This window comes from Sciurus vulgaris (genome assembly GCF_902686455.1).
Source record: "Sciurus vulgaris genome assembly, chromosome: 5".
Classification (NCBI taxonomy): Eukaryota; Metazoa; Chordata; class Mammalia; order Rodentia; family Sciuridae; genus Sciurus; species Sciurus vulgaris.
In genome coordinates, this window is record NC_136465.1 from 77,156,356 (window position 1) to 77,177,130 (window position 20,775).

Sequence of the window (20,775 nt, forward strand, 5' to 3'; positions counted from 1 at the left end):
GTATATATACAATTTATAAACATGCCATCAATTTAATATACTGTTGAGTTGTTTTTCTTATTATGGGATTAGAATTCCCTGAATCATGAAAATTTACTCTTACCCATGCTGAACTTATAACTGAGTTTTATACATTATGAGATGTCTAACCAGAGTTGAGTTTTCATCTTTGGTGATATATTTATTTTGTATATAAATGGAGTTTATTCAGGCTGTGGCCTGACCTGTTTCACTTAGATATCCCAAGCAGATTGCTGATTCTGATTTACCTATATAGGTGTTTTCCTTGATCTGTGACTAAAGTGCATCAAAGCTTAATCTTTGGTTTTTCCTCTTTTCTGTTTAAATCACTTTCTTAGTAATCTTACCTAGCTCATGGCTTTAAATACCATTATATGCTTATCATTTTCAAATTTGTATCTTTGATTTAGGCTTTCTCCCTGAACTTCTTGCTCATACAAGTAACTACCTACTTGCCACGTTCAGACCTGAACACCTAATCTAACTGCTCTCCTCCAAGTTCTACCCACAGTATTTTCTCCTCATTTAATGAATGCTCTATTCTTCCTGTAGAATTTTGTAGACAAAAATTTGTAGTCATCCTGATCCCCCTCTTCTCTTCCACCGCAAACTGTTATGAACTCCTTGAAATCTTTATTCTTTCAAAATATATTCAAATCTGACTTTTTCTCACCATCTCCAGAACTAATACTATTTTCTCTTATTTGGATTACTTTTGGTAGGGCCTTAATTGGGCTTCTGGATTCTGTCCTCATCTTTTCCTCGTTTTTTTTTTTTTTTCGGTACTGGGGATCGAACTCAGGGCCTTGTGCTTACAAGGCAAGCCCTCTACCAGCTGAGCTATCTCCCCAGCCCATCTTTTCCTAACATAGTAATGATATGACAGATCCTTGTACAACTGTAATTCTCTCGTTATTTATGGTTTCACTTTTCATTATTTCATTTATAGCATGAAAAAAACTAGCAAATTTTTAAAAAATAAATAGTCCATAACTTCTAAATTGTGCGTGATTCTAAGTAATATGAAGTCTTATACCTTCTGGTACTGTCCTCCATCTCACCTAGAACATGAATCTCATGCCTTTGTATAGCATATCTGCATTGTACACACTACCCACCTGTAACTTTTTGGTTATCAGATTGACCCAACCACTTGCACTCAAAGTGTAAGAGTAGTGGTATTGGCAATTTCATTACAGTATAACTGTCCAATTTTTTATTGTTATTAATGTCTGTGAATAATTAATAAATTAAACTTTAACATAGCTATGTACTATAGGAGAAAACATAGTAAAGGGTTTGGTATTTACAGTTTTGGGCATCCATGGTAGGCTGGGAGTGTCTTACAACATATTCCCCACAGATGAGGGAGGATTACTGTATATTTCAAGTCAAATCTGCTCATACTTACAGTCGTTTAGTAACTCCCCTTTAATTTAGAGAAAAACAAGTCCATGTAGTAGCTACTAGACCCTACCATGATTTTATCCCTAGTTACTTTTCTGAGATCTCCAACCACACAGATGAATCTCAAAAACATCATGTTGATTAAAAATATAAGTCAGAGGAGACTAGATGTAGTCTGGTTCCATATTACATAAAATTTAAATATACAGCAAAACTTAATAGTGCATAGTTAAGAATGTAAACATGGTAAAACTATAAAGAAAAAAGTGCATTGATAAACATGAAATTCAATATAATGATTTGTTGCTGAAAATATAGGATAAAATAGGAGCACACAGAGGATTTAAAAGCAGTGAGTTGTAAAATTCATTCCACATGCCCCTCTCCACCTTTTTTTCCAGTCCTCGGGATTGAACCCACAGTCTTTGGCATGCTAAGACAAGCACTCATCACTGAGTGCTTTTTTAATATTGAGACAGGGTCACCTAGGCTGGTGGTCCTAAACTCGGAATCCTTCTGCTTCAGCTGAGATTACAGGTTTGCACCACCATGCCTAATTTCTACTCTTAAAATGACTTTTCCCTCCTTGAATTAGTTCCACACACCCCATTTTATATTTTTCCATCATAACCCATGGTGCTTACTAACTGGCATATTTTCCTTCTGGTTCACCTTTACCTTCTTACCACCACAGGAATTAAGTAATAGTTTGTCCTGACCCGCAGGACTTCAACAGAAACCTGGAGGGGGGAGCGGGGATTGGGAGAGACAAGAGACACAGGAAATGGAGACAAGACAAAAGCCTGATCAAGTCTCGTTTATTAGGGGAATAAACACAGTTAATATAAAGTACAAAAACCAATCAGAGGAAAGCGTGCGAAGGCAAGACTAGTCTCGCGCCAGAACTCGAATAAGGAAGTGTAGTTGGCCAATCATGAAGCATCACGCAATCTAGTCCGATGCACCTGGTATATTCTGACAGGTGTGTAAACAGGTAGAGGCAAGCCCCGCCAGCATCTGGCAGGCGCCATCTTAGCTCAACATGAGGCGAGGCAGGGGGCGTGACCATTAGGCAAGGCCTGTGACCTGCTGGCTCCGGACAATAGTTACTCTTTATTTTTAGGCAGAAAGAACTAAAAAGTAGCTTAGTTTTATATTAAGAAGTATTATTTTTTTTCTTTTAGGTTTGTTTTGAGATCACTTAAGGCTTATTAAAAGATTCAAAAATAATTTAAAGGGCTTCTTTATACTCATTAACCAGTTTGAGAAATAGGTTGCAGTATAGTATTGTTTAACTTCTCTTGTCATTTTCTTCTCTCCCAAGTTTAGAACTTCTACTTATCTCGCCAATCTGTGTGTATTTTTTCTGGTACTGAGGCTTGAACCCAAGGACACTTTCGTACTATGACCCTGGCCCTTTGTTTCATTTTGTTTTTGTTCTAATTAGTTATACATGACAGTAGAATGCATTTTGACACATCATATACAAATGGAGTATAACTTGTAATTCATCTGTTTGTACATGATGTACAAGTTAAACACAGGTCATGTAATCATATATGCACATAGGGTAACAATGTCCAATTCATTCTATCATTCTTATCCCCATGTCCCCTCCCTTCTCTTCACTCCCTCTGTCTAGTCCAAATATCTCTATTCTCCACTCCTCCATTGTGAATTAGCATCCACATATCAGAGAAAACATCTGGCCTTTGATTCTGTGAGATTGGCTTATGTCGTTTAGCTTAATATTCTCTAGTTCCATCCATATGGCAAATACCATAATTTCATTCTTTTTTAAAACTGAGTAATATTCTAGTGTGTATATATACCACAGTTTCTTTATCCATTCATCTGTTGAAGGGCATCTAGGTTAGTTCCACAGTTTAGCTATTGTGAATTGAGCTGCTATAAACATTGATGTGACTGTATCACTCTAGTGTGCTGATTTTAAGTCCTTTGGGTGTAAACGGAGGAGTGGGATGACTGGGTCAGATGGTGGTTCCATTCCAGGTTTTCTGGGGAATTTCCATACTGCTTTCCAGAGTGGTTGCACCCATTTGTAGTCCTACCAGCAATGTATGAGTGTACCTTTTTCTCCACATCCTTGCCAACATTTATTATTGTCACTTGTATTCTTGATGATTGCCATTTGGACTGGAGTGAGATGGAATCTCAGTGTAGTTTTGATTTTCATTTCTCTGATTGCTAGAGGTGTTGAAGATTTCTTCATATATTTGCTGATTGATTTTATTCTTCTATGAAGTGTCTGTTCAGTTCCTTTGCCATTTATTGATTGGGTTATTTGGTGTTTGGGTGTTAAGTTTTTTGAATTCTTTATATATTTTGGAGATTAGTGCTCTCTCTGAGGTGAATGTGGTAAAGATTTTCTCCCATTCTGTAGGCTCTCCCTTCGTATTCTTGATTGTTTCCTTTGCTGCGAAGATTTTTAGTTTGATTCCATCCCATTTATTGATTCTTTATTTTACTTCTTGCTCTTTAGGAGTCTTGTTAAGGAAGTCAGTTCCTAAGCCAAAATGGTAGAGATTTGGCCTACCTTTTCTTCTACTAGGTGCAGGGTCTGTGGCCTAATGCCCAGGTATTTGATTCACTTTGAGTTGATTTTTGTACAGGGTGAGAGAGGGGTTTAATTTCATTTTGCTACATATGGATTTCCAGTTTTACCAGCACCATTTGTTGAAAAGGCTATCTTTTCTCCAGTGTATGTTTTTGACACCTTTGTCTTGTATAAGATAACTGTATTTATAAGGGTTTGTCTCTGTGTCTTGTATTCTGTTCCATTGGTCTACATATCTGTGTTGGTCCTGGCCCTTTTTACTTTTTATTTTGAGACAGGATCTTGCCAAGTTTCTTAGGACCTGAATAAGTTTTTGAGGCTGGCCTTGAATTTTCAATCCTTCTGCATCAGCCTCCCAAGTCACTGGGATCATAGGTACTTTTAGTACCTTTGTCTGTGTTTCTACATAAGATATTCTATGCATTATAAAATATTATATAAATGATTTATAACTTTGTACTCACTACATTGCCATGAACATTTTTTGTACTAGGAGTGTTTCTAAGTTAGCTCATTCCTTGAAATGGGGACTAATCTGAAATGGGATTACTGTCATTGTATTACATAATTTCAATTTGGCCAATGGTTCTAGTTCAGTGATAGGGATTGCTTTGATCTGTTTATTGTTTTTGGTAGTGTGGCCATTTCAACAATATTAATTCTCCCTATCCAAGAATATTGGAGGTCTTTCATCTTCTAAGGTCCTCTTCAGTTTCTTTCTTCAGTGTTCTATAATTTTCATTTTAAAGCTCTTTTATCTCCTTGGTTAGATTAATTCCAAAGTTTGTTTGTTGAGGTTGTTGTGAATGAGATGACTTTCCTATTTTCTTTCTTGGCTGAATCTCTTTTGGAGTATAGGAAAGTTGTTGATTTATGGGTGTTGATCTTGTATCCTGCAACTTTGCTAAACTCATTTATAAGAGCTAGAAATCTTCTAGTGAAGTTTTTTTTTTTTTGGTCTTCTAGATATAGGATCGTGTCATCATTGCAAACAGTTTGACTTCTTTTCTTATTTGTATCCCTTTGATATCCTTTTCTTACCTGATCACTGGCTAATGTTTCAATATATTGAATAGGAATGGTGAGATTGAACAACTTTGTCTTATTCCTGATTTTAGAGGAAATGCTTTTAATTTTTCTTCATTCAGTATGATGTTGGCTTTGGGTTGTCATAAATGCCAATGTTGAGGTAAGTTCCTTCAATCTATAGCTTCTTCAGTATTTTTAACGTGAATGGGTGCTGAATTTTATCAAAAGGCCTTTTCTGCATCTTTTTTTTTTTTTTTTTTTTTTTTTTTCATGGTACTGGGGATCGAACTCAGGGCCTTGTGATTGCAAGGCAAGCACTCTACCAGCTGAGCTATCTCCCCAGCCCCTTTTCTGCATCTTTTGAGATGATCATGTCATTCTTTTCCTTACTTCTTTTTAAGTGAATTTTTGTGTATGTTGAACTAAACGTGTATCCTTGGAATGAAACCTGTGTGAAAACCTATCTTTTCAATGTTTTTAAATGTGGTTTGCTAATATTTTGTTAAAGATTTTTGCATCTACGTTCATCAGGGATGTTGGTTTGTAGTTTTCTTTCCTTGAAGCATCTTTGTTTTTGGTATCAGGGTTATTCTGGCTTCACAGAATGTATTTGGGAGTGTTCCCTCCTTTTAATTTCATTGGATAGTTTGAGAAAGATGGGTGTTACTTCTTCTGTAAGTCTGGTAGAACTCAGGTGAGAATCCATCTGGTCCTGGACTTTTCTTTTTTCTAAGACTTTTAATTGCTGTTTCAGTTTCACTCACTTGATATTAATCTATATCTTCTTCCTGATTAAATTTGGGCAGGTTATATGTCTAGAAATTTGTCAGTGTCCTCTGGATTTTCCAGTATATTGGAGTAGAAGTTTTCAAAATAGGTTCTGATATCTTCTGGATTTCAGAAGGTTCTGTGGTGATATCTCCTTTTTCATCTCTAATCTTTGTTGATTTAATCTTCTCTGTCTTACTGTTGATTTTCTAAGTCTCAAAAATGACTGTACTCTCCTTTAATTCCCTTTATCATCATCATTATCATCACCAGTGGTACTGGAGATTAAACCAGGGGTGCTCTACTCTGAGCTACATCCCAAGTCCTTTCCTTTTTTATTTTAAGACACGGACTTGCTAAATTGCTGAGAGTCTCTTCAAGTTGTTGAAGCTGGCCTTGAATTTGCAATCCTTCTACCTCCACCTCATGAGTTGCTAGAATTAACAGCTGTGTACAAATATACCTGACTTCCCTTAAGTTCCTCTACTGTGAATGTTTTTCCCCCTGTACTGGTGCTCTGCCACTGAGCTACATCCCCAGCCTTTTTTTAAATTTTGGGACAGAGTGTCTTTAAATTGCCCAGACTGACCTCAAACTTGAGATCCTCCTACTTCAGTCTCCTGAGTAGCTGGGATTATAGGTGTGCACCACTGTTCTTGGATGTTCTCTACTGAATTGTTTAAGTTGGGTAATCATGTGTTTGTTTTCATTTTAGAAAGTCTTTGCATTGAACTTGAATCTCATTAACTTGAATCCTTTCTTTCATTCAAGTGGTAGATTGAGTATTATTTTGTTGTTGCATCAGGGCCCACTCAGCTCTGGTTATATGAGGCATTTAATACAGCCTCAGTCCTCTTCAGATGCTGAGAAGCCTGATTTCTTGGACTCCCCTGTTCTTCCAACTTCAGTGGTAGGGAGGACTCAGCTCACATGTCCAACTACTCTTTGGCTTCTTTGGGTTCAAAGAGAGCAAGCATGCTCATGTAATGTTGTTGGAAGTACTCCTGTGAAAGCGCAGAGCTGTTTCACTCAAACTCTTCTCAGAGTTCTTTTCCTTCTTGTCTTACTTCAGAATCCTGAAGCTAGTCCTCAAGTGAGAACCTAGTTCTACTTCATTTTTCTCAGATAATAGCAAAGCCCAATATTTCACCTGTGTTCAACTAGATACCTGACAACTCAGAGACTTTTATATTTTAGGAATGGCAAGATAAACTGGAGTTGTAGGGTCAATAGACAAGCAGAGCCATGTTTAGCCATTCCATCCTTTGTCTTTATTTTTCAACTCAGTTGTCTTTACAAATCAAAAATTTATAAATGTTTTATATAACATAAAGTGGCCTAATTGTTTTTGTGCAGAAGTTTGTTATATAATCAGCCCTCCATAACTGCAGGTTCTGCCTCCACAGATTCAACAAACTACAGATTGAAAGTATATTTTTTAATCCCATCAAATTCCAAAAACAAAACTTGAGTTTGCCATGTACTTAATCTGCAAATCAAGTGATGTGTGGACCTGCTGTAGTCTCCTGCCATATCGCAGATCCTCAGTCTCTCCCCAGCACTTGTATGAGCATTGTTCATCTTGAGTCTTCTTTGTGTATCACGCAGTTAGGCCTACAGTGATGATGTATTGAATATGTTCAGACATTTTGGGGTGATTAATCTTAGTATTTGTACAGTGTTTACATTGTATTTAGTATTATAAATAATCTAGAGTTGATTTAGAGCATACAGGAGATAGTATTGTAGATTATATACTAATACTACACCATTTTGTCTAAGAGACTTCAGCATGTGTACATTTTGTATCTGGGTGGTTGTGGAACCACTTCCTGTTGGTTATCAATGAGGAAGTGTATTAGGTCCATATTATTGCAACTAAGATGTGCTTTAGAGAAAGTTTAATGACTTCTTCAGAAAAAGTAACATTGAAAAAGTGCTACAGTCAATTCTGAGACTAAGTAAGGACACAATCCAATATGCAGGAAATCCATACTTCAAAATTTTAGTTTTATAATAGAATAGCACCTTTGTTTTCATTACGGATTTAAAAGAGAGGATTAACCTCATAGGCTAATGTCAGTTTTACGTCAAAACTTTATTATTTTGATAACTTCTTGTCTTGTTCCTCCTTTGCCAGGTGGTGTGGGGATGATGTGTTCGTTGAGTGAACAAGGAAAACAACTAGCTATCCAGGTGTCTAATATCCTGGGGATGGATGTGTGTGGCATTGACCTGTTGATGAAAGATGACGGCTCCTTCTGTGTCTGCGAGGCCAATGCAAATGTAGGTTTCATCGCCTTTGATAAGGCTTGTAATCTAGATGTAGCTGGTATCATAGCGGACTATGCCGCCTCCCTTCTGCCCTCTGGCCGGCTCACCCGGCGTATGTCCCTGCTCTCTGTGGTGTCCACGGCCAGTGAGACTAGTGAGCCGGAGCTGGGTCCCCCTGCCAGCACTGCTGTCGACAACATGAGCGCAAGTTCCAGCTCTGTTGACAGCGACCCTGAAAGCACGGAGCGAGAGCTACTCACCAAGCTCCCAGGGGGCCTATTCAACATGAACCAGCTGCTAGCCAATGAAATCAAACTCCTAGTGGAGTGACTCCACTGGTAAATAATTAACCAACAAAACCCTTGTAAAACCTTTTTCTTTTTTCCCTTTTCTTTTTTAAGCCAACTTGCAATGCTGTTCATGGAGGATGCTCAGGAGAATGAGAGGAAAATCAGTAGGATTAGTTGGAGAGAAAAAGAGGGAAATAGATGAGACCTCTGCTAGTAAGGTTTTACTGACTTTAATTTACAGATCCTATAGAGAGGCAGAAGAGGTGGGATAGAACTATGTCAGGCTCTCTTAGTTACTTTTTAAATTACAAAAGAATTTGTATGCTTTCAGACCATGAGGAACATGAACATTTTGTTCATGATTCCTTTTGTTTTTATACAAAAAATTGATTTGGTTCAAATATCTGACAGCATAACCTTACATAGTATTGGAAAATTTGTAAAAAGTGAGGAAAACATCTGCCTAAATTACAGAAATTTTTTTTTCTATAAATCTGAAAATTCTACCATTTTGATGTTAGATAGCAGTTTTAGTTCATAGTTGTTTATGATCTCTTAAGGGGCTCTTCTATTGTTTTTTTGTTTTTTTTTTTTTTTCATTTTTGTGTTTTGTTTGTTTTTTTTTTTTTTTAATTTGGGTGGGAGGGCAAAGTAAATATAACCCAGTAAAGACGTTTTTTAATGACAAAATTGGCATGTTTGCATGATGAGATAGAAATGAACAGTATTGCAATGTCTGGTATACAAAATAACATTTACTCAATGTAGATAAAGTTACACTAGTTTAAAATATGTGCATTGACTTGTACTTGTTAGTGTTTTAGTCTTTTTTGAAAGATATATGCTCTGTTAATGTTACTTTTTTTTTTTTTTTTAATACATTCTAGTCTAACATTCCCTGCTCTATGCCTGCATCTTTTAATAATGGCCAAAGTGGAAAAAAAAAAAAAATGCTACCTTTTTGTTAACAAGATATTGACTTGAAACATGTACATTTAAAAGCTTTTTTTTCCCCGTTTTTCTTTTTGTGGTTGGACATTTAAAGAATAAGAACAAGGAAAATATTTTTGGGGGCACATCAGGGGCCTTTAAGTTCTTAAGTATAAAGCTGAAGTGCTTTCTAATGCCAGCATTTAATATATTTGCATTTTTCACATTTTACAAGGGAGTATATATGTATGTGCGTGCACGCATGCATGTGTTTGTGTTTTGCTTTTTATTTACACCAACCAAACAAAAAGGATAGACTATAGAGAATGGAGCATGATGGGAAACACAGTTTTTTACTTTAAAGAACAGATGCATTGCTTTCATGACTTAGACTCCATTGGGGTAGAGGTAGTCACCTAAAGACATAAGAATAGGTGCTTCTTAGGCCTTCATGTGTATATGTATGTTGTTTGGTTTTTTTCCTTTGTTTCTAGACTGTTCAGTGTATGATTTTTCAAGGCTACATGCTTTTTGTCAATGCTCATGGCTATGCATTTTCTCTTTTTACACATAGGATTTGGGGTTGGGTGGATTGGATGTTTTTGTTTGGGGATTAAATTAGCAGTATTGAGTCTCATATAGCCCTACTCTTAAGCCTTCAATACTGACCACTCTTTTTATTCCTTTATTTTCTGAATTTACAAAAGCCCCAGAACTGCATATAATATGAGCCTTTAAAACATGGGTAAAACTCTCTTAATGGTGGGTTTGGAAGGTATGTTAAGAAATGGAGGTGCTACAGAGCTCAACATAATTTTTTTAAACAGCAAGTTCCATCTCCCTACAAATCCTCTGAAGCTTTTATCCAAGCCCTTCCTTGCCTCTCCAGTGCTATTTTCCTTCAGATGGACCTTAACATAATTTCTTGGACACTACTAGAGAGACTTCGAGGCAATAATAAAAGATCAGTATTAACCAGCTCTAACAGAGGTTTGATCATGCTTACTTGTACAGTTTTTCCCCGTTTTAAAAAGGAATGTAATAAAACTTGTTTTTTCCATAGAATTAAATACTGTTAAAATTGAGTGAAAGGTTGATTGTTGACAAATAGAATAGTACCTCTAATCTGTGCACTGTCTCATTTCACCTGAGGAAAAAGATAAGAGGAGTTTCTAATTATCTTTAGTATATTCTAATTGCATCTTAAAACATTTGACTTGCACAGGGTTATTGGGGGACTCACATAAGTACCTGTGACTCATTAACAAAAAGAAATACTTGGTACTTTTGCTGAATGACCATATTTTGAAAGGTGCATACTATTTGGTATAGAGAAATAAATGAACTGCTTAATCAAACCATCATTCATACGTTCATGTAGAGACCATCTGGTTGCCACATATATTATGAAACATATACTTCAGTTATATATCATATGTATATAGGTTAATGTATTAAAAACACAAATAGAACAACCTCTTTATTTGATGAAAAACTAATTTTGTGTTGTGGGTAAGGGATAAAGAAAAATGGTAGTTAGCCATTTTTTAACTTAACCAAATTAAGCAACCATTTTCAAGAAATATCTGAAATTATTTCACCTATACTTTTACTCACTATTCATCTTCTGTGCATTCATGCTATATTAAAACATGGCTTTACCAATCCACTTCTGGAATTCACACTAACACCTTAGAATGAGAAGGACAGGAATGGTCATATTAGACTTCAAAACCATGGGTATCTTGAATTTCCTCAAAAATTAAGGTAAAGAATAAGAACAAATCATTCCGGAAGAACTCAAAGGGAATAGTATTAGATATTTAAGTGATAGTTGAATTTATTTTCATAATTGTTTAATAACTTTTGTATGATCTTCACTTTTATGAGATAAAAATGTATTTATCAAATATGTGTAATCATTATCATGCCAAATTCTGAATTATTGTTAAATTTTTGTATATTGTTAAAATTGTAATTCTAAATTGTATTTTTAAAATAATTCTTTCTGATATTGTTTTTATGTCACCCATGATGAAAACTGGACTTTTAATATATTATCTATACATATGAACTATTCCATTTAAAAATTTTTAATAGTCTTTTTTCTTTTTTGGTGCCTATAATTGGTCATTTCTGCTGGCTTTTCTCCAATGAACTTTGAAATCTTTCTGTATATGCTATCAATAAGAAAACTACCCTGGAACATTAGAAAAATCCAACAAAGAGACTTGCTTTCATGGAGTACTTTATCAGACTTTGAGAAAAGGTACCGAAGGCATTGAAAAAAGTCACTGACTTTCAAAATCATCTCCTTTTTTCTCAAGAAGAAAGCAATGGGAAAACAAATTCTCTTCATTCAGTGAACCCCCACTTTGGGGCTTTGGGGGGCTTAGAGACATTGTGAAATCAAACCTTGTGTTATATTTTTCTCCTGGCTCGCTTTTTTTGAGAAGGTTTATGGGCTATTTGGCTGGTGAGACACGATCCCCTCCTAAGAAAATGTAGGTGCTCAGACAGGTAACCTCTGCTGCTACTGTTTTTATTTGTTTGTTCGTTTAATTTTATTTAAAATTTGTTTTTGTTGTACTAGGATTTTTAAAATATGTAATATATTGTAGGATTTATAACCAGGTTCACTGCTCTTTCTTTTTTTCTTTTCTTTTCTTTTTTTTTTCTTAAACAAAACAAAACAAAATTTCATTTAAAATACAGTGTAGGCGCCTTTGAAGCTTGGATTTTGGAATGTTTCGGTAGTGGACAGAAATCTGCTGTTGGAATCTTCTAGTCTTCCAGGTTTAATTTGAAATGTTTTTAGTTTTGTTTTTGATTTTTGTGTGGTATTTTATTTCCTTTATACCAGTGCCCTTTTGCCATGCTGTTTTGGTGGCTGCCTAACTCTAGCGAAAATTTTTCTGTATTAACGAAAGTTTGGCTTTTAAAATTCCTTAATGTTTTGCATTTTTAAAAATTGTTTTTAAAGAAATATTCTAATTGCTTGCACTGTTACTGTTCTTTGCCAGCCTTTTCAGGAGCCAAAAAAACAAATACAAACAAACAAAAAAATACCCAGAGAAAAAACTTTCCTTCTTCCCCCTTCCTGATGATGAGTGAGAAGTATTGAGAACTTTCGGGGTCAGTGCCCTTCTAAACTCCCCTTCCCCCAATAATGCAGCTGTATAATGAATGCTAAATGCAGCGGTTTGGATTCAGGCACAGCCCCAGCCTGCTTGCAGGTAATTTGACTCTCCTTTCTTTCCATCACAAGGCTAACTTTACTTTTCTTTTTAAAATTTTCCTTTCTTTATGCACTTTAAAGGCAACTGTGGGTTTGTCATAACTCTCATTTTAAAAAATAATGCGTAAATATATCTAGCAAATTTGATTAAAGGATATCTTTTGTGGGTAACGTTTGAATTGATTAGATGAACTCAGGACTCTCTTTGGAAATTTTGTTTAGCCATTTAGCTAATCCATTCCTTGCATATATGTCTATAATTAAGTATTTCAGAGTGTGACTTTTGGCTTTGTTTTTGTTTTGGGTTTGTTTGTTTCTTCCATTGTGCTACTCTGGCTTAAGCTTTTTCAGGGGTTGGTGTTCCGAATACACAGTGAGCTCACAGTAAAAGACATCAATTAGGAGTTGACAGGTATGGAAAACTAGTGTTTTGAAAAGGTAAAATTAGGTTGTAGGTTATATATATGGTAAAAATTCACCATAGCATTCAATTACCTTAGTGCTTCTCTTTCAATAATGTAGTTATAAAAGGAAGAAATGATGAAAAATAAAGTATTTTAGTTATTTTAAAAGCACTGTGATAATAGAACTAATTAGCATTACTGAGAAGCTAGTTCTTACAGAAATAAATGTGAACAGTGGGATATTATCACAAAGTCATGGTTTAAACATTCAAAAATTACAGGTTTGAATAGTTAGAAAAACATTACTGAAGTACAACATGGTTAACAGATTAATGAAGATCATAAAGCTAGTGGCAAGAGTAGGAATGCAACTTGTCCATTTCTTCCTGTTAATAAACTATCCCCTCCTCTCTGTCCCCATCCACCCACCTTTTCCTCCTTTCTCCTGTCCTTCCTTAAGTTTTAGTTTTAATATGAGAGCTTAAAACTACCATATTTTTGCATTTGGGGAGATAATTCTCATTTCTAGTAGGTTAGAATGTCAGCAAAAGTTAACTAGGACCTTTTAAACATATGCTTCTGCATAATTTGATCCTGTTGCTTTAAATTTCTTATCCAAAACGGACAATAAGTTTATAGAAATCACTAATGAATAAGAAATCCTGGCTCTAGATCTTTTTCTAAACCTTAAGGAGGGCATGTAATAAAGTCACATGTTCATTTGCCTCATTTAAAAAGATAGTAGTAGTCACTCCCATAAGCATTTTAAAACAAAAATAATCTGTTGAGCTGAAATTTATTAATAAAGGATTCCCAACTTTAGTCTTGCAGGAATTTATGATGTTTTCTGAAAAAGGTTCATTCAGGAGACCCTTGTTCTCTTGCTGCTAAGAATGGCCACCATTAAGATGTATGCAGTATGTGATTACATAGGGCATGGAGAGTTTAACAACCTCCACTCTGCTGCCCCCGCTGAAAACCACTGACTTGTAAAGAATGATCTTGCTTTTAGATTTTACCATATTCAAACTTACTAGGTGGACCTTATATAGCATATATACCTGGCTGCTATTGTGGGATTTGGGAACATGAGGGGTGGGGTGAACTGTTGTTGTTTTAGGTTTCAGTCAGACAGACATCCCTGTGCCCCAGTTCCCAGAAGCACAGCAGGCCTCTAGGAGCATCCGTGGGAACGGCGCAGTCCTGACATCACCAACTTCTCCTGCTCAGGCTCATCCCATATACAGAGGTCAAAAGGGTGGGGATTGAGATGGGGGAAGGAATGAGAAAGCAGATACAATGTCATTGCAGTGCCACTGTTGACTAGCTTTTGGTGCTTATGTCAGTGTTTGTTTTATTTTGACTTTTTTTTTAAGTTGGCAAAATTGTGCATATTTATTTTATGGTGAAAGTAGTGGGAGGGTGGAACAAAAACAAGCCATTACTGTTGCCATCCGTTCATTACTGGATATCGTTCCTTAATAATTGATATAGAACAAATTTGAAATGTAGACCCCAATGACAAACAGAATGGGAATAGAAATGAATCTTAGGTTTTAACAAGCAGAAAACATTTTTGCTGTGTTAATTCCCAGTTCTCCTATGACTGCTATTACATTTATCATTCTGTCTCCCTTTTCCCCCCTAATTTCTATGTATGTATACAATTTGAGGAAATGTGCTTTCATGGTCAATATTTTTTAAAAGACTTAAACTTATTACTCTTTTACCAAAAAAAAAAAAAAATATATATATATATATATATACACACACACACACATATATATATATCTGTATATCCCATGCTTATATGGGCATGCAAATGCTACCCTATTTTAAATATAGGTGGCGTATATGTTCGTGTTTTAATGTATTCAGAGCCATTGGGCAATAAGCAGTCCAGAACATTGAAAACTCAAGAAGGTAAAGCACCTGAACACCCTTAGTTTCTTAGAATCACTTTTTAAAAACTCTTTTCTATTGATGCATCTTCCATAATTCTTTGGGTAGTCTCAGAACCTTAAATTTGTAGGAGTTATAGACTACCTAGTTAAATTTGTAAACTCTGCATTTACATAATTACATTTGTAGGGATAGGTAAAGAAGGAAACTATGACAGAACAGAAAATGACTTCTTGAAATGACAGTTGTTGGGTGTCTGAATCTTTCCACTTTGTTTTTTTAATTTTTACCACTTAGCATGAACATTGATCATACATTATTTGATTTTCTGTGATTGGGATTTTTGTTTCTGATTTTTTGGGGGGAATATCTGGGGGAGACATGCAAAAGTTTGTACATGTAAAAATATGAAATGTTAAAGGTTTTTCTCTTTAATCTGAATAGTAAGCAAGAACTTTTTCTATATACCCTTCTGCTGCAGCAGAGAAATATACTGGTAGGTGGCAGCAGAGGAAGGAATTCTTCAGAGTGATGGCTACTGACAAAATCTGCGTAGGAGGAAAGATAGAGTATGACATACCAAGTGAAGCAAGGGGGGCAAAAATGGAAACAAGACTTAAGATTACTGGATTTTGACTCTAAATGGTAAGTAATTTGCGATCAAGAATATGGTTTTAAACTGATACCAGTGCTGTGTTACATAATTAAAAATGGGAAAAAAATAGGCTGCAAGTACATCTGATGTTTTAAAAATCTGCAAGAGAAATGTGCATTGACAACCATTTTATAAAACTAATACTGCGTCATGTTTAATAGGAATGCTGAAGGGATAACTGGAGAATGAATTTTGAAAAAAAATTATGGGGTAATAAGATATGTTCTGTTGGCTGTTTTCTTTTTTTTTTTATTAGTTGTTGATGGACCTTGCGGTTCTGAGAATCGAACTCAGTGCCTCACACATAAAGGCAAGCACTCTACCCCTGAGCCACAACCTCAAATCGCAGCTGTTTCTTTTTGATCTAGTCCCATTTCCTTGTCACCATGCATGCACATCAGTCCACTCTGCCTATTTATATTTGTCTTGCTTATCTGACTCTACTTTCTCCTCTGCCTCTTTCTCTCCATTTTTTTTTTTTTTTTTTTTTTAATCTCTCTTACCTTAGTCTTTCTGGATGCTTTTCTCTCTGAGAGTCCTTTGAATTTTACTTATCCAGTGTTACCATTTTCATCTCTGCCTGCCTCTTTTCTTAATTGTGTGTGTGTCTTCTTTTTCTCCTTTCCATTGGCATTCTTTGTCTATAACTGCCTGGGCATCTGTACCTGCATTTGGATATGTGAATCAGTGTACCACCATTGTGATTCCTAACATATTAGAATTTGTCTGTGCTAAATAGAAGAAAGCAAGTGATATTTTGAAGTCCCCTAGAATTAAATAATGTGAATATCAATTCTTAAATTTATAATAAGATGTAGCACTGGTTATTCAACTACTTGTTCATTTTAACTATAGTTTATTATTTCCAGCAACCAACCTGTTTATTTGAGCAGAAATGAGAGGCAATATAATTCTTAATCTTAGACTTTTTTGTTTGTTTTGTTTGTTTTGTTTTACATGCTGGGATATGAATCCAGGGTTTCATACTTGTTAAGCAAGTGCTCTACCACTGAAGCTACCCCCAGCCTTATTTAGATTTTTAACTTCTAGGTGACTGACTTTTTTTAAGTTGTAGATGGACATATTACCTTTATTTATTTATTTCTGTGTGGTGCTGAGAATTGAACCCAGTGCCTCACACATGCTAGGTGAGCACTCTGCCACTAAGCTACAACCCCAACCCTAGGTGACTGATTTTTAAAGTCTAATATATTCAAAAAAATGAGCAAAGCAGTCATTGTTTTATAGATATACATATTAGAGAAGATGAATTTTTAATCTTTCAAATAAAAGTTAAAACGAGAACCCATCTAAATCTTATGTACATAAGCATTTCAGAAGCATTTCTATTTGTTCTCTTAAACTAACACACAAATAAATAATTGTTTTCAGGTTTTTGTAGATGGTAAAAATGTTATCCAGACAATTGATTAATTTTTAAAAAATGAGTCCTCGCTGGGTGTGGTGGTACATGCCTGTAATCCCAGTGACTAGGGTAATTTGAGACCAATCTATGCAACAAGGCAAGACCCTGTCTCAAAAAAAAGGGGTGGAGTGGGGCTGAGAGATGTAGTTCAGTAGGTGAGGCTCTTGGTTCAAACCCCACCTCTACTGAGGGGAGGAAGGAGAGAAGAGGAGTTCTGTTGTCATCTGTAATTGAGCTACTAGTCTACAAAGGCCTGCCATAGAAGTTTAGGAAGTTTAAAATGTCAAGTTTGTTATTTTAATTGGTAGATAAGGAAATTAAAGTTCAAAGAAGTTAGTGATTTACTCAAGATTAGAGAGCCAGGGGCTGTAGTTCAGTGGCAGAGCGCTTGCCTAGCATGTGTGAGGCACTGGGTTCGATCCTCAGCACTGCATATAAATAAATGAATAAAATAAATGCATTTTGTCCATTTACAATTGAAAATATTTTTAAAAAGTAAAAAAGATTAGAGAACCAGAACTAAAATCCAAGTCACCTTATTATCAGTATAATAATACTACACTGTCTACCATACATTCTTCAAAATCTAGTTACTAAACACTGCTTTGCAGTGGGAGCTGGGATGCTACCAAAAAATTGTCCCTGTTTATGCTTGTTATCAAATATATTATGGGGAGTCTTTAAAGCAGTAGGTTGCCATTTTATATAATTTGCATGCAGAATTGCTTGCCTGTACACTTATTTGTGTTATATGCAGTAAATACTATTTTGAGTACATCATTTACAGGGTTTGAAATTAAAAAGTTACTCCTTGTTAAAAGAAATTAGAAAAAGGGCTGAGAATGTAGCTCAGTGATAGAATAGCTGCCTAGTATATGCAAGGTCCTGGGTTCAATCTCCAGTACTCAAATTAATAAATAAAGATATAAAAAGACCTTTGTATTCAAGGGAGAAGAAGAATGGATTCTTTAGATCTAATATACCATTGTCTAGCTCTCTTCTTGCGTACCATCCATTGCTAGTCTGTAAAATAAATCATTCTATAATGATAATCTTTTTATTCCGAAATACCTTCTTGTTTAAGATTTTTAGGCTAACAGAGGGGCAAGTGAATAGAGTATTTACTTAGAATGATAGGAAGTAACACGTAACATGACATGGAATAACTGATATATTGTCTATGTAGTAAATTTGAATTTTCATTACTGTGTAAAAAGAAATCATCTTATGTTTAAAAAATTGTACTCAGTGCTGAAAAACATTATATTAGCAGGGAATGTATGAATACACTGCCTTTAACAACTAGGTCTTAAGAATTTTGATTAGTTTATAAAATTGTTAAATTTTGTGTGTATGTGGTACTAGGGATTGAACCCATTGGTAGTAGTACTCTACTACTAAGCTACGTCCCCACCCCTTTTCATCTTTAAAAATTTTCAGACTGGGTGTCTATAAAGTTGCCAGTGGTGACCTTGAACTTGGGACCCTCTTACCTCATCTTCCTTAAAAAAAAAAAAAAAAAGTTACTTTTTTTTGTAGAGCTGAAAAAAGATGACCAACATGAATTGAATCTTAATCTGAATTAAATTATTGCATTCTGTAATTTATTGGGAACTTAGCCTAGAAATTTTGTTTGGACCTTTTAGTATAATATGTATTTTTTAGTTTTTTTGATATAAGAAAATTTTTTATCTTTTCAAATTTTTCCTCTTGGTGTAGTTTTTCTGACTAAAATGGAACACAATTTTCTACTGTAGCATTGTTAAGGAATTATACTATTAAAGCACCTTTGTGACTGATTTTTAAAAAATTATTATGAATATTATCTGTCTTGCATTGGATTAATTTTTATAAAATGTAAGCTATTTCTCTGGGGTAGTTTAATCCCTGGGAAAGTACACCTAAATAAGTATCTGTCTAAAATAAATCTTAATACTTGAGAAAAATAAAAAGTGCAAGCTATCGTGTTGACAGCATCTTAAATGAAGTAGACAACATTATGGACTATAAATTGAACTAACTAATAAGTCTTCACCCACTAGAGAGAACAAATTCTAGAGATTTAGAAGAGTTTCTTCTGGAGAAAAACTCAAATTTGAGAAGTAAGCTTGCTCATATAAAATAATAATAGGTATACCTTTTAATTTTTAATGATAATAACAATAAATATCTTCCAAGTCAGAATTAGAATATACTTTTGCTTGCTGAAAAAATCAAGTTAAAGAATGGTAATGCAAAATTGTAGTTTTTGGTAGTCTAACCAATTTGTAATATTTTATATGTCATGTTAGTTGATTTTGTCTCCCCCTCCCTCAATCCTGTTCATAAAAATTATTTAAATCTGTGATTTGAGTTATATTTGTTTTTCCCCCTAGGTTCTCTTGAAGTCACCAGTGATCCTTTGATTATTTCATTAGCAGAATGGATGAAGATAGATTTTTCACTCTTTTTTCAAGTGAAGAGTAGAAATACACAGAAGAAAAGCAGTAGCTCTAACCTATCTGATTCCATGTGTTTTCTAAAATAAAAACACCATGAACTGAAAATTAAATAACGGAAAGCGTGACTTGTTCTTTTGACAGCTGTTTCTACCTTTTTTATCCTATATGAATTCACCTTAGTCTGGATATCTAGACTTGATATCTAACTCTACATATGTCATTCTTTTTATTCTTTTCTACTCTTCATCTTTTGCAAAATGAAACTCTTGAGTGTTTTGGATCTTAATCTCTGTCTGATCTTTAATAATATCTTCTAAAGTGATTACTACTTTTGCACATAGGGCAAACACTAAAATATGTATTGGTGGATATCTCCCTGTGCCTTTCATTGCACTTTATCTGTCCATGTGGAATAACTGTTACTGTACTGTTTACTTTTTAAATCTCTGAAGAGTATTTTTGACCAAGAATGGACTTTGTAGTCAGATATTGATACAGATTCCAGGTCCATCACTTAATGATTATAATGACCTTTAAGTGAGTCATCCTCTTTAAACCTTAGAGATGTATTTGTTAAAAATGAAAATAATTGGTGGACCAGGGATGTAACTCAGTGGTAGAGTTCTTCCATAGTGTGTATATAAGACCCTAGGTTCAATCTCCAGCATAACAGGGAAAAAAAAAAAAAAAAAGAAAATGATTGTACTTTATTAGCTTAATATGTAAGGATTAACTAATACATGTATAGTGCTTAGTAGGTACTTGAATCTTTAATAAATACTGTCCATTTTGTAAATTTTGATTATTGATACCTTATTCAAAGCCATTGAATCTTTTTTTTTTTTTTTTTTTTTTTTTTTATCCCAAAGTTGAACTTTTAAGATTTTTTTTCTTGGTTTTCTTTTCAGTTTTTCTACTTAAACTTCTTTCACATGATCTTGTAGGGCTGGAACATATGGGGTGGGAAGGTTGGTTGTTGTTGCTGTGGCATTTTTCCTAATATAGGCTGATAAATTATTCTTTCCACATTTCATTGGCTTAGAAATTTTATGTAAGGAAAAAAAGTTATTTTTTTTCCTTTAAACTTTTCTTCCCTTTCAGTTCAATACAAAAAAAAAAAAAAAAAGAAACTCTTGCTCTTAAGCTGGGAAAACTAGATTTAGTTGAATTAAGGAATATACAAACAAATGGGGGAAATTTAGGTGAAGACAAGATAGAAAATAAGGTGAGGGTTAAATTTTGAAAATGCATGCCATCAAGTTTTGTACATTTGCTAGAGGTGTAACAAAATTTGATTAGAGTAAAATATTTAGAAGATTCATGATAATCTTTAGAAACAAATTTATTGCTCAGAAAAAGTAGTATTCCCCAAAATGCAAATCAATATCATAACTCTAAATTAACAGACCAAT

At 34.6% G+C, this 20,775-nt stretch overlaps 1 protein-coding gene across 8 annotated transcripts in view; it reads left to right on the top strand.

Moving 5' to 3' along the window:
* RIMKLB (ribosomal modification protein rimK like family member B) overlaps nt 1-20,105 on the top strand; it is a 97,943-nt gene extending 77,838 nt beyond the window's left edge. For 3 of the 8 annotated variants that reach the window (XM_079143152.1, XM_079143155.1, XM_079143156.1), the window contains exons 6-8: nt 7,944-15,486; nt 15,753-15,806; nt 19,298-20,105. In XM_079143152.1, coding sequence (XP_078999278.1) covers nt 7,944-8,407 — 464 coding nt within the window. In that variant the 3' untranslated portion in view covers nt 8,408-15,486; nt 15,753-15,806; nt 19,298-20,105. The remainder of the gene's footprint in view (nt 1-7,943; nt 15,487-15,752; nt 15,807-19,297) is intronic. The other 5 variants (XM_079143159.1, XM_079143154.1, XM_079143153.1 and 2 more) reach the window with 5 other exon arrangements.
* The last annotated feature ends 670 nt before the right edge of the window (nt 20,106-20,775 follow it).